The 16479-nt window shown below is 36.2% G+C and overlaps 1 protein-coding gene across 3 annotated transcripts; it reads right to left on the reverse strand.

The window, feature by feature from the left end:
* Positions 1-140: 140 nt before the first annotated feature.
* On the reverse strand, positions 141-16390 carry MAPK1IP1L (mitogen-activated protein kinase 1 interacting protein 1 like). 3 transcript variants are annotated; one of them, XM_044661976.1, is made up of 5 exons: positions 16229-16390; positions 3474-3495; positions 2718-3087; positions 2383-2594; positions 141-1214 (listed from the first exon to the last, which is right to left on the reverse strand). In XM_044661976.1, the coding sequence occupies exons 2-5, from the start codon at positions 3489-3491 to the stop codon at positions 1203-1205; spliced, it is 612 nt and encodes a 203-aa protein (XP_044517911.1). In that variant the 5' UTR covers positions 3492-3495; positions 16229-16390; the 3' UTR covers positions 141-1202. The 3 variants fall into 3 exon arrangements, with proteins under 3 accessions (XP_044517911.1, XP_044517910.1, XP_044517909.1); XM_044661975.1 differs by having other exon boundaries at positions 141-1073; positions 1155-1214; positions 2383-3087; positions 16229-16388; XM_044661974.1 differs by having other exon boundaries at positions 2383-3087; positions 16229-16388.
* Positions 16391-16479: the final 89 nt, after the last annotated feature.

Consider the following 16479-nt stretch of genomic DNA (forward strand, 5'->3'; position numbering starts at 1 on the left):
TTTGCCTTAAGCATTTCATAAAGACAACTAAAACACTTGGCAGTAAACAACTGATATGTTTATGAGACTTCCAAAGAATCATGTCTCCAATACATAAGGTTCTATAAATATGATAAATAGCTATACATCATTGGGGAAGATGTCAAGAATGTCATCAGTTCTCCATATCAAGGAAGGTACAAAGGGAAGTTCCATTTTGGAACTAAAGGAATCCCCAGGGATTGCCAAAGTTCTGTAGGACTGAGAAAATGATGTTGCAAATCAATTCCTAGGGCTCTTCTTTGGGGTACAAGACAGGGAAGACAAAGGTCCTCCCTTTCTTGAGCTCTTCATCTTCAACAATGTGGATAACTCAACACACAATCAAAAGTCACCATAGAGGATATGTCACTGGATATGTTAACATGAATAAAACAAAGTCCAAGCAGGGTCCATGGATGACTGGCTTTAAAAATACAATTCAAATTACTAAAAACAAAAAAAGAACAAAAATAACTCAATGATAGCTGGTAGAAAGCAAGAATATTTAATATTCAGTGTTCAAGGATATGCACACTAACAAATACACTTTCAAGACTTGATAAGCACTAATTCATAAATCATATTTTTAAACATTTGCTCCAGAATTATAACCCAAGAGCATAACGTTAATTTACTCTGCAAACAATACTGTTCAAAATGCTCAGAGGCATTCATTTGGTCTTTTTAAAAAAAAAAAAAAACATGGCAAAATGATTTGTCAGAAATATATTTATTCAGGGAAATAAAGATGTCAAAGAAAATATTTGAAATAATTTCCAACAAGTTATAGGTAATTAGTAACCACATCAACACAGATTTCTTAAGTGTGTGGTTTCATAATTTAAAAAAATGAATATTCCACAAATTCTACCAAGAGTTAGTCAGTATACTTAATTACTTTGATTTCCCTTAGTACAACAAATGGAAAATACATATGAATAATTTTAAAGTTTACGATATTATCTCTAATTATTCCAAGTGTATGTCCAGGTCCAAGAGCCGAGTCTTCTTTGAGTTGTCTGAGACCCTTTTTGTGAAATGTCCCAAGAGCACTGAAACCAGAATTTTTATGTGTGTGTGTGTGACACACACACACACACACACACGTATAGATATAGTATACACATACATACATAATACACACTCTGGAAAGTAGAGTCGTCTCATTGTCCACCAAAAACTCAATGGTAAGACTGCAAGAAAAAAAAAGGGGGGGGGAGGTGTCAAATTCCACATTTTGTTCAAGTCAGTGTTATAAATAATACCACTTTTAGTGGCTTAAAAATATATACTCACGGAATTACTTTGTATATTGATAATTAACAATTGGAATCATTCACCAAAGTTAATCAGAAAAATCCAAAGACTAGAATTTGGGGGGAGAGGGTGGTGGGGCCTGAAGTGATCTATCTAATACAGTAGTATGAAGTGGACCATTTCCCAAAATTCTCTAGTGAGAAAAATGGTACTGTGTATACATATAAAAATTTACCTTTATGAAGCCCATGAAAGGCAGCATAGTGTTTATGGTGGGCAGTAGTCTCCTTGAAGTGAGGAAGATATGAGCTCTGACTAACACTATATGACAGAGACCAAGTCTAATTTCTCAGGGCAGATGAGATGGCTAGGCAGTGGGGGACAGCATAAGTAATTAAAATCCAATCTTCTACAGGAACCTTTTCTCAACACACCCCTCTTAATTCCAGTGTCTTCTCTCTTTTAATCATTTCCTATCTGTCCTATAGTATATAGCTTCTTTGTTCATATTTGCTGGTTGTCTCCCAATTAGATTGTGATCTCAGTGAGGGCAAGTACTATATTTTGCTTCTTTTTATATTCATTCAGCCTTTAGAACAGTGCCCAGAATATAGTAGGCACTTAATATTTACTTACAGATTAAATTAAATACAGAAGACCCTCTCTCTTCTTCCTGCTTCCAATGAAGTTCATGAAATAGCAAAAGTTAAAATATAGAGATGGGGCTATTTTGGCCTGCCTTCCAATTAAATGCTTTTAACAAAAAATAATTTGACTTGATCTTATTTTAGTTCATTTTCCTTTTAAGTGAAACTTATTACAGAAAAAAGTACCACTTGCCTCAAGAGTTGGAAACTCCCCCCTTACTAGACATTTTAAACCTGGGACCCTCCCTTCTCTAGTTCTAAAATGGAGGGGCAACAATATAATTCAGAGTTCTGGTCATAACATTCTCCCTTTTTCCTCCTTTCTCCCAACCCCAGCCCCACAAATATAACCAGAGTTCTACATACTGCCCACCCTAAGTTTCATTCATGGCTGGAGAGAAAGAAATTGTCAACTATGTTCAAGTAACTATCATGAAATACCAAGTTAAATACTCACATGGTGACCACCAGGCATTGGTGGAGCACCAGTAGGTCCAGAAGGCACTTGAAAAGGATTATTAGGAGTAAGATAGAGTCCTGGTGCAGGATATGATCCTACAGGTGCAGGAAATGGAGCTGGCGCTGGTGGTCCCCAAGCTCCAGGTGGAACAGCTCCCCACGGAATAGGTGGTGTTGTTGTTGGTGCTTGGGGAGGAGTAGGATATGGCCCTGCAGATGGATATGGCATATTAGGTGTAGGATACTGCCCTCCCATTCCTGGTGTCCACGGTCCAGAAGACATGGATCCCCATGGCCCTAGGGGACCAGCTGTAGCTGGATCTGTGGGTGTACCATATGGTCGTGGAAGGTCTGGAAAAGGCATATTTGGTGTAGGATATGGCCCTGTAGGGCCAGGACCTGGCACAGATGGAGTTGGATAAGGACCACCAGGTGGAGGACAAGATGGTCCAGAGGGAGGAAAGGGTGCTGGAGGTCCAGGGGGTGGTCCAGCAGGCACTGAGGGATATATTCCTGTGGGCGTAGGTCCAAAAGGCACACTGGAGGGTGATGCACTTGGTGGAAGTCCAGATGGCACAGAAGGTGGAGCACTTGGGTTATTCCAAGGATTGGAACCTGGCCAGCCCTGTGGTGGCTGACCAGGTTTTGTACCACTCACAGTGGAATTTTTGGCAGGCGAATGTTCTGGTAGAGCATCTGCCAACTAGAAAACAAAGCAGAGCTGTTTTAGTTATCCTTCTCAAGAGATAAATGCCATGATGAAAAAACCCATCAACTAAAAACCTGTATATGGTGGTCTTCTAAAGTTAAATGGTATTTATATTATTAGGAGCAAAATTATCCAAAAATACCACCACACCACTACCGCCAATATCATATTAATCACATTAAAAATCTAAACACAGTAGGTAGTTTTTCAAGTAAAAAATTTCCAGAAAAATCTAATAGTTCTTTTTTAGCTAATTTCCTCCAAGACTAAAGAATAAAACCTTCTTTTGAAAATGGCTCCAATGCCATGATTTAAATGCATTTTTAAAAAAAGCTCAATTATTCATAAAAATGTTATAAAAGACAAATAGATTAACTTACTGAAAATTCATCAGACATTTTCCTGGAAAACAAAAGAAAAATATTTCAGGAGCATTTCTTAGATAAGGAGTAGGTCATTAAATAGAGGTCAAATATAATTTGCTTATTGTCAGAACTATGTTCTTAAATGTAGCAATCCAGGTATACATTAATTGTGATATTATTTTAAGAAGTATTCAAAAACTTAACTCTTATACTGCTAATGATTGATCTCTGCAATCCTGAGTCAAATTGAATGTTGACCTTGCCAAATCCCTAGCCCTTCCCTAAGGCTACACCCCAGAAGAGAGTCAGTTATCTCAGTCTCCTTACTTTTCCTTCAATGATCAATTAACATAGGTATCAAACATCAGTAGATGCCTTAGGCCCTATCCACCCTGGATCCTGATCTTAGCTCTACCTATTGTTTCAGATTTTGGTAGTTTGCATTTTATGATGATTACCTCATAATGTTAATGTATCAGGCCACTGGCCTCTCCCCTTCCCCCCATACTGTTGTAACCCCAATAAAAGTGACAAGACATCAGTTGGCAAGAGAGCTCTCAACCATCAGAGCTCCTAACCATGAAGCTCTTGACCATCAGAGCTTACTCGCTGTCTGTCTACCTTATGCCAAAACTTTCTGTGTCTGCGTGTCTTTATTCTCGCCTTATATTCTCTTTCCATTAACCCTTAACCCGTAACCCATTTTCACTCAGTCCTTGGTTCCCCTTTCTGAGTGTCCAACCCACTAGGAATCTTCGTGGAGTCGGTGGACGGCTTCATTAAAAATTTAAGATGATGATTTAAAGAAAATGAAAATGAGATCAATTAAATTATAAATGTTATCTTTATGTCTTTACTATTTCAAAACACAAAAAATGATCTCATTTATAAAATTAAGTTGGTCTAGATGTCTTAGAAGTTCCTTTCAATTTAAAATACTTATGTTGACCTAAACATACTTATTCAGTTAGCCAATTTCTTTTCTTTGTTGTTTACTAATATTTTATTTTTTCCAATTTCATAAAAAACAATTTTTAAATTTTCATTTTAAGTTTGAGCCAAATTCTCATCCTCCCTTCACTCCTCCCCCCCAGAAAGCAAGCAATCTGATCTACATTTTGCATGTGTAATAGTGTAAAATATCTTTCCATATTAGTCCTTTTGTGAGAGAAATTGAACAAATGATAGAAAAGGGAGGAAATGAAGTGAATTATAGTATGTCTTGGTCTGCATTCAGTTGCCATCAGTTCTTTTTCTGGAAGCAGATGGTATTTTTCATTATCGAGTTCTTGATTTTCTTGGATCACTGTATTGCAGGAATAGCTAAAAAATTCATAGCTATTCATATAATACTGCTATTACTGTGTACGATGTTCTCCTGGTTCTGCTCACCTCATTTTGCTTCCAGTTCATGGTATTTTTAGGCTTTTCTTAAATCATTCCTTTCATCATTTCTTATAGCAAAACAGTATTCTATTACAATCATATACAATTTGTCCAGCCATTCCATAATTAATGGGTACTCCCCCAGTTTCCAGTTCTTTGACACAAAAAGAGTTGCTACAAATATTTTTGTACCAACAGGTCCTTTCCCCCTTTTCATTCACCCAAATTTCAAGGCATTTTTAACATGAAGATAATTGAATAAAATCAATTCAGAACAAATACAGACTTCCAGGAAAGACAAGAGATTGAACAGGTGCAAAACCATCCAGGACCCTCTTAAATACTATAGAAAAGATTTTTTTAACGTGCACCATACCAAATAATGAACAAAAAATCTTAAGAAAAGCTACATTATATGTACATTTATGTTGCCTGTGTTTGTAGCAGAGGTCAGTAAGAAGGGAAGGAGGAAAGGGCACAATAAGCTTTTATTAAATGCCTTCTTTGGTGTCAGGTACTTTATAAATATTATCTCATTTGCTACTTACAACAAACCTATGAGGTAGATGCTTTATAAAGAAGAGATCCAGAGAGAAAACCTGGGGTGAGAGCAGTGCTTAGAAGTCTAGTGTGGACCAGCAACATTATAAGCTCACCTGGACAACATGCAACATTAAATACCAGCAAGCCATAAGAATGTACTGCTCTAATGAGAAAGCTCTAAGCCAATCAGATACTCTGATGTGGGGATGGAAGCCTTGGGGACTAGAACTGGGAGAGTTGAGGGGCATGGAAGATGGAGAGCAGCTGCAATGCCCTTGGAAACTCACAAAGTTTCAAGTGAGCCTTGCAGAATCTGAAGCATACAAATAGGAATGAAAACTGATAGCACTCTGAGCCTATCTAATAAATAGTCTAATAAAAAAAAAGTCTAATAAAAGTCAATGGCAGTAACTCAGGTAATAAACATAAAGAACAGGGCACCAAAAGTTCAAGAACATAGGCTACCCCCAACACAAAACCCCAATTTAGGAAATATAAATAAATTTAAGACAGAAAGAAATTTTATAGCTATAGGACATAAATCTAAAAGAATAACTCCATAACTACAAAATAGGAGAAATGAAATAAGATTTAAGGGAAAAAAAGAATTATTTATTGCAAACAAAATGAGAGGTCTAGAGGGAAAAATGGGAAGAAGTTAAACTTTATCAAGGTAATAGACTCCCTAAAAATTGTTTACTTGTTTTTCAAGTGTCCAACTCTTTGTGACCCCATTTGGGGTTTTCTTAGTAAGGATTCTGGAGCGGTTTGCCATTTCCTCCTACAGTTCATTTTACAGATGAAGAACTAAGGCAAACTGGATTAAGCAACTTGCCCAAGGTCACACAGCTAATAAATGTCTAAAGTCACATTTGAACTCAGGTCCTCCTGACTCCAGGGTTGACCCACCATACTGCCTAGCAGTCCCTTTCTAAAAAATAAGATGGGCCAAACAGAAATCTATAATTCCACTGAATAACAAGAAATACTAAATTGAAATTAATTAAGACTGAAAAAGTGATCATTTAAAAATATTTTATCTCCTATAATGTGCTGAAGAACAGATCAAGGGAAAATAATTTAAAAATCACTAGAGAAGAAGTGGTCTGGCAACCAGAGGCAGTCCTGCCAGATACAGGAAGTAAAAGGCCTCTCTCTACAGGAGTTATTGCTGCTTCTACAACTGCTACAAATGCAAGGTAAGCCTTAAACTACCCTATATTTGTCCCAGCTTTGATGAAGGAATAAATCTAGGACTTTAGACAGATGACAGCATTTGAACAGACTACAGAGTTCGGAGACCATCAAGACTATACATTATTTTCTCCAGACTTTAGACCATTTCTAAGTAGCAATTAACTTGACCAAGATAGTAATGACAGACAACAGGGTCATTAAACTCATACTACTATCTTGGTACCAGGCCAACTGCCAACATAGCTAACGAAAGTTAAAGTGGCTTAAGTGTTTTTTAAAAAGGTATACTCTTTTTTCTTTTTAAAAACACATTTTGCTAGAAGAAAGGCAGGTATATAATAAAAAATCTGGTTAAGTCCCTCTGATAGGTTTCAATTCTAAGAAAATATATAGGCCTACCTGTGTGATCCTGAGCAAGTCACTTACACTTAATCTTAATTACCCTAGCCCTCACAGCTCTTCTACTTTGGAACTGATTCAAAGACAGAAAGTAGGGCTGTTTAGGGGGGAAAAAGTTAACATATAGGAACCTGATTCAAATTCATATTAACAAGACTATTCACTGCCTCAATGGACTTGTTTTATGGAATTATTTATTGACTTCTGTTTGGTCCAGTCTAATTTTAATGTAATCTGTTACTTGTTAATTTATTAACATCTCCTATATACTTTCCCATTCTTTCCTCCAGAAATCTCAGTTTCTAGTTTTCTAAGTTTCTCAGTTCTTGAATAATATGGAAATAGGTCAAATGATAACATTTGTACAATCCAGGGGAACTGCTTGTCAGCTCTGGGAGGGTGGAGGGAAGAGGGGAGGGAAAGAAAATGAATCATATAAACATGGAAAAATATTTTTTTAAAAATTTTAAAAAGTAAAATAAAAAAAATAAAAATCTCATTTCTTCTCTAAAGATTTTGATAAATGGTTAAAAGATATATGAGCAGGCAGCTAAGGAAGAATTAGAATTATCAATACCCATGTAAAAAAAGTGCTCCAAGTCACCAATAATGAAAGAAATGCAAATCAAAACAACTCTGAGGTTCCACTTCACATCCTCCAGGATCAGCAAAGATAACCAAGAAAAAAAGGAAAAGCTTCAGAAACTTTGGGAAAACAGGTATATTAAAGCACTGCTGGTGGAGCTGTGAATAGATCCAACCATTCTGGAAAGCAATTTGGAGCCATATCCAAAAAGTTATTAAGCAGTACACATAAACCCTTTGGCCCAGCAACACCAACTACTCAGTCTACACTCTATAGCAGCTTTCTGTAGTGGCAAAGAACTGTAAACTAAAGAGGTCTCCATCAATTGGGGAATAGTTGAACAAATTATAGTATATGTTTATACTAAAACAGAACTGTGCTTTAAGAAATAATGAAGTAAATGATTTCAGAGAAACCTGGGAATATTTATATGGACTAATAATACAAAGTAAAGTCCAAAGAACCAAGACAGCAATATTACTGTAAAGACAAACAACTGTGAAAAACTTAAGAACTCTGAAATGTAAAACAAGCTATGACTCCAAAGAACTCATGCTACCCACTTCCAAATGGCGATGTTGGACTCAGGGTGCAGATGGAGTTTTTTTGTTTTGTTTTGTTTTCCTAAAAGACATGGCCTATGCTAGAATCTGTTTTTGAAAGAACAAATGCTTTTTCAATACACACTTAAGTAAAGCAGGATATCTATTTTCCTGTTATTTGACATGAAATGTTGCCAGTAGCAATAAAACAACAAAAAAAGCATAGATAGGCAATGAAAACTAAATTATTCCTATTTGTTAATGACATTGGTTTATTTAGGAAATCCTAGGGAATAAGCAAATAAACTAATTGAAACAATAGCTTCAGTAAGGTAGGACTACAAAATAAAACTACAAAAATTAAAAGCACTTCTACCTAATAGTAATAAAATTCATTAAGAAATAAAAAGGAAATTCCCATTCAAAAAATCATAAAACAATCAGGGAATCAATCTGTCAAAGCACACTCATTATCTGTATGGATTCACTCCTAGTCAAAGGATATAGAGAAAGTTTTCAAAAGAAATGCAACCACCAATGGAGGACAGAAAAGTATAATATAACTAACAACAATCAAGAGTTGCAGATGAGACATCCAAGGAAATAAAAAGACCATTAGTTGCATATATATTTGCCTTGCTTTATCCATTTTGGGAAAGCATTGAAAATCTGGTGATAGAAATTAAGGAGAAAATTTCATCCTCAAACTTCACCACTATGCATATTAGTCCTATATTATCAGTCAAGAGTCATTTTTTAGAATCAAGAAGCTAAACATTCTACTGTTATAATACAAGTGTCTGGAGAAAAGAGATATTCTGTCTGTCAGTCCCTGAAAAAGTTAAACTCAAAAGATAAGAGAACATCTGTGGTTTCATACTAGACCTTAATGTCTAGACCAGTGATGGGCAAACTATGGCCCGCCCCTTAAAATGAATACAATGAGTAGGATTCAATACAATGAAACTTCGAAAGATTTGCTTTAGAAACAGACTGACAGATGAGTATTTCCTTTCCTTTGGCCCCCTCTTTAAAAAGTTTGCCCATCACTGACCTAGACAGTAACAGGAAAAAAAATTGCCCTTGACATAGATGTTTGAATATATTATTATAAAGCACAACAGTAATAAAGTATATAGAAACACATTAAGAACATTTAATGCTGAATAAAGAAACTTTTTAGAGTGAAGTTGCCACAATATGCCTAAGATTCCCACAATGGTTCTCATTCTGATTAACTTGGAAAAAGAGAAATTATGAATGTGATTCCAAACACTTTGAATTTTAAAAAGGCTTCCTAGTCTTTGACTAGAAAGAAAAAAAAGGGGGACTATTATATCTACTCATTAAATTTAATTCTATGCACAGTGACATCACAAGGACTTCTGATTTCTATTTAAAAACCAGAGAAAAAGTCATTTTCAAAAGCCATCTAAGAATGGGAACTAGCCAAGATTTACACTAGATAAAATGTCAAAGAACTCTCAACTTTCCATGCAAACTAAGCTTCTTACATTTGGAAAAATTGCTCTAACTCTATCCTATACATTGTCCAGATGATTGTTATTATTATTTTTTTTAATCTTTTTTTTAAACCCTTAACTTCTGTGTATTGGCTCTTAGGTGGAAGAGTGGTAAGGGTGGGCAATGGGGGTCAAGTGACTTGCCCAGGGTCACACAGCTAGGAAGTGTCTGAGGCCTGATTTGAACCTAGGACCTCCTGTCTCTAGGCCTAACTCTCAATCCACTGAGCTACCCAGCTGCCCCCCAGATGATCATTATGCTGTCAACATCATAAAAATTTAGGAAAATGTGGATATGCTTCAGTTAGAATGAGAACACAAATAATGCTACATGAACACTCACATGAAGTAATTTTTGAAACTGATAATTAATTGACAAGTACCCAGAGTATTAAAGCAGCATACTAAGTGCTCAAAAATTATTTATCTTAAAGCATGTTGTATCTTTCTCAATTTCCTCCCCAAATTTAAATAAATATTTTTGATACCTTTTGATTTTATGTCATTTATATGTGTTTTTCCTTTTTAGCTGTCTCTCTCAGAGATTCATCCATTATCACAATTTTCTTTAACAAGAAAAATTTAGCAAAACCAATTAACACATTAAAAGAACCTGATAACTATAAATACAATGGACTAATAAAGTCCCCCACCTTTGGAAAAGCAGGATAGGAAAGGTATGTGTTTTCTTATTTCTTCTTTAGGGTCAAGTTTGGTTACTATAATTTCACAACAATGAATTTGAATTTTATTTTGAGGTTGCATTTTACATGTTTTTTTTTTATTCTGAATTTAGACAAATTTAACTGAGCATTTTTATCTGCCTTATACTCTGAAGTATATACTGGCACACAAATGCTAACACATCCCTAAATTGGCCCAATTTAGGGAATATAATTTTGGAACTGGAAAATAATTTTGGATTAAACAAATAAGTCATTTAAAAAAAAATTCTCTTTGAACTGGATGGCTCAGTGGATTGAGAGCCAGGCCCAGAGATGGAAGGTCCTAGGTTCCAATCTAGCCTCAGACACTTCCTAGTTGTGTGACCCTGGGCAAGTCACTTAACCTCCATTTCCTAGCCCTTACTCCTCTTCTGCTTTGGAACAATATACAGTATTGATTCTAAGACAGAAGGTAAGGGTTTAAAAAATAAAACAAAAACCATTCTCTTTTATCCTTTTTATTTTTTTATACTACTACTGAACATTTACCTCTCTTCCCTAAAAGGACAAAGGCAGAAGGAAAAGTACCGAATCTTAAAAAATATCTATAATAAGTTTCTTTGCTATGAAAAGTGAGTACTGCATCAATTTGGGAATGATTGAACAAACTGTGGTATATGAATGGTCTATTATATATGGCAATCATAAGAATTCAGAAAAACTTGGGAAGATATACCACAAAGCAGAATCACTTGATGACCATAATAATGTAAAGGAAACAAAATGGAAAGATATAATAATTCTAATCAAAGAAGTAACCAATGGAAAGAGACATGCCTTTGTCCTCTTGGCAGTAGGTTGACCAAATGTGCATAATGAAGACTGGCATTGTTAGTGGAACAGTGAATTAGCTACAAGCTGGTCTACCCAATCTAGAGAGCAACTTGGAACTAATCCAAAAAACTGCTAAATTGTTTATATCCTTTGACCCAGTTGTATCATTAGGTCACTGATGGGCAAACTTTTTAAAGACAGGGCCAAAGGAAAGGAAATGCTCATCTGTCAGTCTGTTTCTAAGGCAACTCTTTTGAAGTTTCATTGTATTGTATCCTACTCATTGTTTTCATCAGATTAGGAATAATGTCCGGAGGCTGGATAGAACATTTCAGGGCATCTGGCTAGCTGGAGTAGTTTGTCCATCACTGCACTAGGTAGATTATCTAGAGAGAACAAAACAAAGAAAAAAGGGAGGCTAGGGGGTGGATCCCAGATTCAGAAACATTCATAACAGATCTTTTTGTATGGTGGCAACAAACTAGAAATTAGAGTAGGAGGTAGAGTAGTGGATAGAGCACTGGGTCAGGAATCAGGAAGACTTCTGTTCATATCTTGATCTCAGACACTTACTTAACCCTGTTTGTCTCGGTTTCCTTATCTGTAAAATAAGCTAGAGAAGGAAATAGTAAACCACTCCAGTATCTCTACCAAGAGAACCCCAAATAGGGTCATGAAGAGTAGAAGGCTACGGAAACAACAAAACAATACTTATATTTCTATTATCTTCATTATTATGAATTATGTTGTAACAATTATAGCCAAAGCATGGTATTTGAACACAAGAGACTGCTATGCCACAAGAAATGAGGAAATTAATGGTATTAGACAAACCTGGGCAGACTTGAATGAACTGAATAAAGAATGAAGTGACCAGAACCTATATAGATTATTCTATAATAACTATACCGTAAAGAAAAACTTAAAAATTTAAAAAACCACTTTATATAGTCACAATTTCAGAGGACTAGTGACTAAACATACTATGTTCCTGATGGAGAGGTGCAGAATAAAGCACTTTTCTGATGGGGACAACTTGGGGATTTGTTTTCCTTGACTGTGACTATGTGTACTTTTATGTCTGAAGGGTTTTAGAGGGGCTTGTAAAGTGAAAGAGTCACTGTCAGCAGCAGTGATATTTTTAAAAAATCCTTAACATCTAAAAAGAAAAACCTGCAATGAAATCAATTTAGAACTAGAAATCAAATTTCTTTTGACATATACTATGACATTACTAATAAATTCCAAAATCACCGATAGAAATTACAATCCAGTCCCCATTTCTGTTAATAATATTAACAATATACCAACAAAATATATTTACTTATGAGATTCCCAAGTATCATGATAGCTCTGGTTTTGTTTTGGGGGCTTATTTTTACAAACTCAGAGTTGAAAACAATCTCAAAAGTCATCTATTCCAACTGATATTTGAAAAGAAATCCTTACTCCATCAACAATCACTCCATTAACAAATATTTATGGGAGATAGCATCTGTGATTCCTATTGAAAGCTTACATGTCAAACACTGTGCTAGGCATGTACCCAAATATAAAGTGACAGTCCCTATCCTCAAAAATCTTATATTCTACTAGGCATTTTACCACCTTCTCTTACCCAGAAAAGGCTACCAGTCAACAAGCATTTATTATATGCAATGTACCAAAAATCTTGTTAAATGCTGGTGCTAAAAAGAAAGGTGAAATTAATCCCTAATCTCGAGTTTATATTCTAATGGAGAAGATAGTATGTAAATATATAGGTACACACAAAACACATAAAGGTAAAAAGGCAGTGCATTCCAGACATGAGACATGGAAGATTGAGTGCCATGTTCAAAATCTGAATCAGGGCAGAATGTGTGGGAATCAATTTATTAATATTGGAAACATAGGAAGGGGTCAGAGCTTATTATGTCAAATGAAGAAGTTTTATAATATTTGATTCTGGAGAAAACAAGGAGCCATTGAAACTAATTCTTTGAGCAAGTGCATGCAATGGTCATGCTTTAGAAAAATCATCTTGGCAGATGAATGGAGGATGGTTTGGAGTGGAGAGATTGGAGTTAAGGAGAAATCTATTTCAACAGTATAGATGAAATATGATATGGACCTATTCTACACACTGGGACTATATAATCTCTGGCCTTTTAGAATCCTTTAAGTTCAGATGAGGAAGCATATTCTATAGGAAGCCTTTCCAGATCCTCTTGGCTGTTAATGATCTCAAATTATCTTGTATGTACCATAGCATATACCTTTGTACATATACATCCTTTTGGTAGACTGTGGGGGTAGGGGAACAGGATAAGGTATCCATTGCGCTTAGATTTCTGATGCTTACTGTGTTGCTTAATCTCCCTGGGCCCTCAGTTCTATCATCTGCAAAATGAAAGGGATGGACCAGCTGATTTTTAAGCTATTTACAGTTCTAGATCTGTATCCTACTATCATTTATTAAATGCCTTGTAGGATTTCCAGAGAATTATTTCCTTCAATCTAGAGTTTTTTCAAAGCCTTTCACTTTAAAAGAAAATTTGAGCGGAAACTTTATGATGACTTACAATCTAAAAAAATTATTAATGATACCAAGAAGCATAAAAAAGACATGAAAAACCTCGATACTTTCAGATCCATTTTATATTCAAACTCTGACCAAGGTACAAAAACCATTAAAGAAAAGAATGTGGTTGTTTGCTATTATTATGTTGTAACTAGGAACTGCAAGGTTGGAATAATTCATCTCTGAAGATCCTTTTACAATAATTTTCAGGAATTTGAGTATTTTCCATTTATCAGTTTCAATTAAGCAACATGAATATCTTTTAAAATTCACTTTTCTTTTGTAAATCATTTAAGGCAGGTTAACATAAAACACACTATTCTTTGAGATTTGAATTTCAAATATTAGACAGTTGTCATATTTGCATTACTGTTTTGGGGATTTGGCATGCCATTGAGGTTTGTTTCATTATCTGAATTTTGGTTATTAACAGATTTGCTTTCCTAGTTTGCCTTCCTAATTGCCCACAATTATCCACAATGACCACTGGCACTAAAATCTACAGAATACAAAATAAACACTAATTACTTTTGTCAAGTTACTGAGGCTGTAAATATAATAATAGTAAGCATTTAAAACAGTTTTAAGGCTTACAAAGTACTTTATAAATATCATTTTATCCTCATAAAAATCCTAGGAAGAAGCTGTTATTATCCCCATTTTATAGATGTGGAAATTGAAACAGATAACAGTTACATATCTATGAAAGATTACATATCTATAAGAATCTGAGGCTGGTTTTGAAATCAGTTCTTTCTAATCACAAGTATAGTGCCCTTTGAGTTAAATGTTGTACCAACTTTTCACTCCCATCTAATTGTATGTGTCCTAAAATAAAATATGGGAATATAAAGTTTTGCTTAATTTTACAGCTTAAGAGCATTTATTCTTTGCAGAATCCCAGAGTTCTGTGGAATATAGATTTAAAAAAGCTCATTTAGACAATGTTAACTTAAAAAACAGTATTGACATTTGTCTTAGATTGGTCAACGATATAGTGATAAATAACAAAAAGAAAGGTCTCATAAACACCAAAATATTATGACAGTAATTTTCTGGTTATCAAAGCACTGGGAACTAGGGGCCTATCTATTGAGGAATGGCTAAATTATGGTAAATAAATGTTACTGCCTTTTAAGAAAAGAATATGAAAAAAAAAAAAAAAGCAATGAGAACACATGACCTGATAAACAGTGAAACAGGCAGAACCAGGAAAATAATACATAAGGCAATGGAAGAATCATCAAAGGAATCTGAATTCTCTGAAATTATGAGCAACTTTGACCACAAAAAAAAAATATTCAGTATATGAGAATATACTTATCTCCCTTCTTGGGGGGTTGAGGGAAACGTTATGGATGTAGAATTATGCAGGTAATGTCAGACTTGGTTGATGTGTGAACCATTTTCCCCTGTTTTTCTCATTCTTTTTTATTCTTTGTTATAAAGGGATGGCTTATGGGAATGGGGTGGAAGAATATCCTAGAAATGCAGGTTGCAAAAAATAAAAATATAATAAAATAAAGTTAAAATACCAGTATTGGCAATCATCAGCCATACCAACTGACATTCTCTTAAATATTGTCTAGTGTAACCAGAAGTCTTTGAGCAGATTCAATTGCTTTAATAGTTAAAAATAACACCGAGACTTTTAGTAAACCCAGTATATCATTAAAATTTTTATGCGATCTCTAGATAAAGTTAAAAAGATCAATGATTGAGTTATCTGCAAAACTTTTATTGTTAACCTGTAAATTCAAGGGAGGATAATTAAGAATTGAAAGCTATTTTCACTTAACCTGTAACAGTTTCACAAACCAACGTTATGAAAATACACTGTTGATAGTAATAGGTTATTAAACCATCTGAAGATAAACTAGGAACAATTAAAATATGTTTTTAAAAGTCTTTCCCAGAATGATTCCCTTTTCTCTTTATAACTGGCTAAAGAATCTGAGTGTAGGATGCATGTGCGTATCGAGACGGATAATGGAAGGGGATGGATAAAGGGAGGGCAACGGTAGCCATGATATGCTAGGGACATCACTCACCACTCACTCAGTTCCCCCACCCCCTCTTCAGCTAAAAAAGAATAAAAAGAAGAGACCAGCGAGTACAGGGGTGCGGCCAGACTCCTCAGCCCGAGAATTTTTTAATGGATGGGGGAGGGGAAATTACCTGCAAGGCCCTTCCGCCTAGGCGTGCCTCTGACGTCACGAAAGCTAAAACGTCACCGCTCGGGACACCTCTCCCCCTCCCCCCAGGCCTCTAACAGCCCCGCCCCCCGCCCCCTGCCCCCTCCACCCCGGCTTCTCCCACAATTGATTCTCTCCCTCCACCCTTCCAGCGTCGCGGACAGGTCGGACCAGGTGCCCAACTAATGCGCCGACACCCACGGCCAAATGAGATGAGAGGCGGCTGAAGTAGTTCAACCACGGCGAACCTCCCGCTTTCGAGTGCAGGCAGCCCCTTAACCCGGCTAGAACCGCGTCCCCGCGCCCCACCCCCCACCTAGCTCCGAGGCGGCCTCACCAGACAGGATCGGACCCCAGACCGAGCGGCCAGAAGTGACGACGGCTGGGAAGAGGCGCTGATGATGGAGAGAGAAAAAAGAGGGTACGAGAAAGCAAGAGGAAGCAGAAACAGCAGCAGGTAGCGGCGGCGGCGACAGCACCAGCTCTAGCAGCGGGAGTACACGACTCCTCCCCCTCGGCCGGAAGAGGAAGTGGCCAGCACGGCGCCGGCGCTAACCCCACCCCTCAGCCTCCCCATCCTCCTGCCCC

This window comes from Gracilinanus agilis, chromosome 2 (assembly GCF_016433145.1).
Source record: "Gracilinanus agilis isolate LMUSP501 chromosome 2, AgileGrace, whole genome shotgun sequence".
In the NCBI taxonomy this organism is placed as follows: domain Eukaryota; kingdom Metazoa; phylum Chordata; class Mammalia; order Didelphimorphia; family Didelphidae; genus Gracilinanus; species Gracilinanus agilis.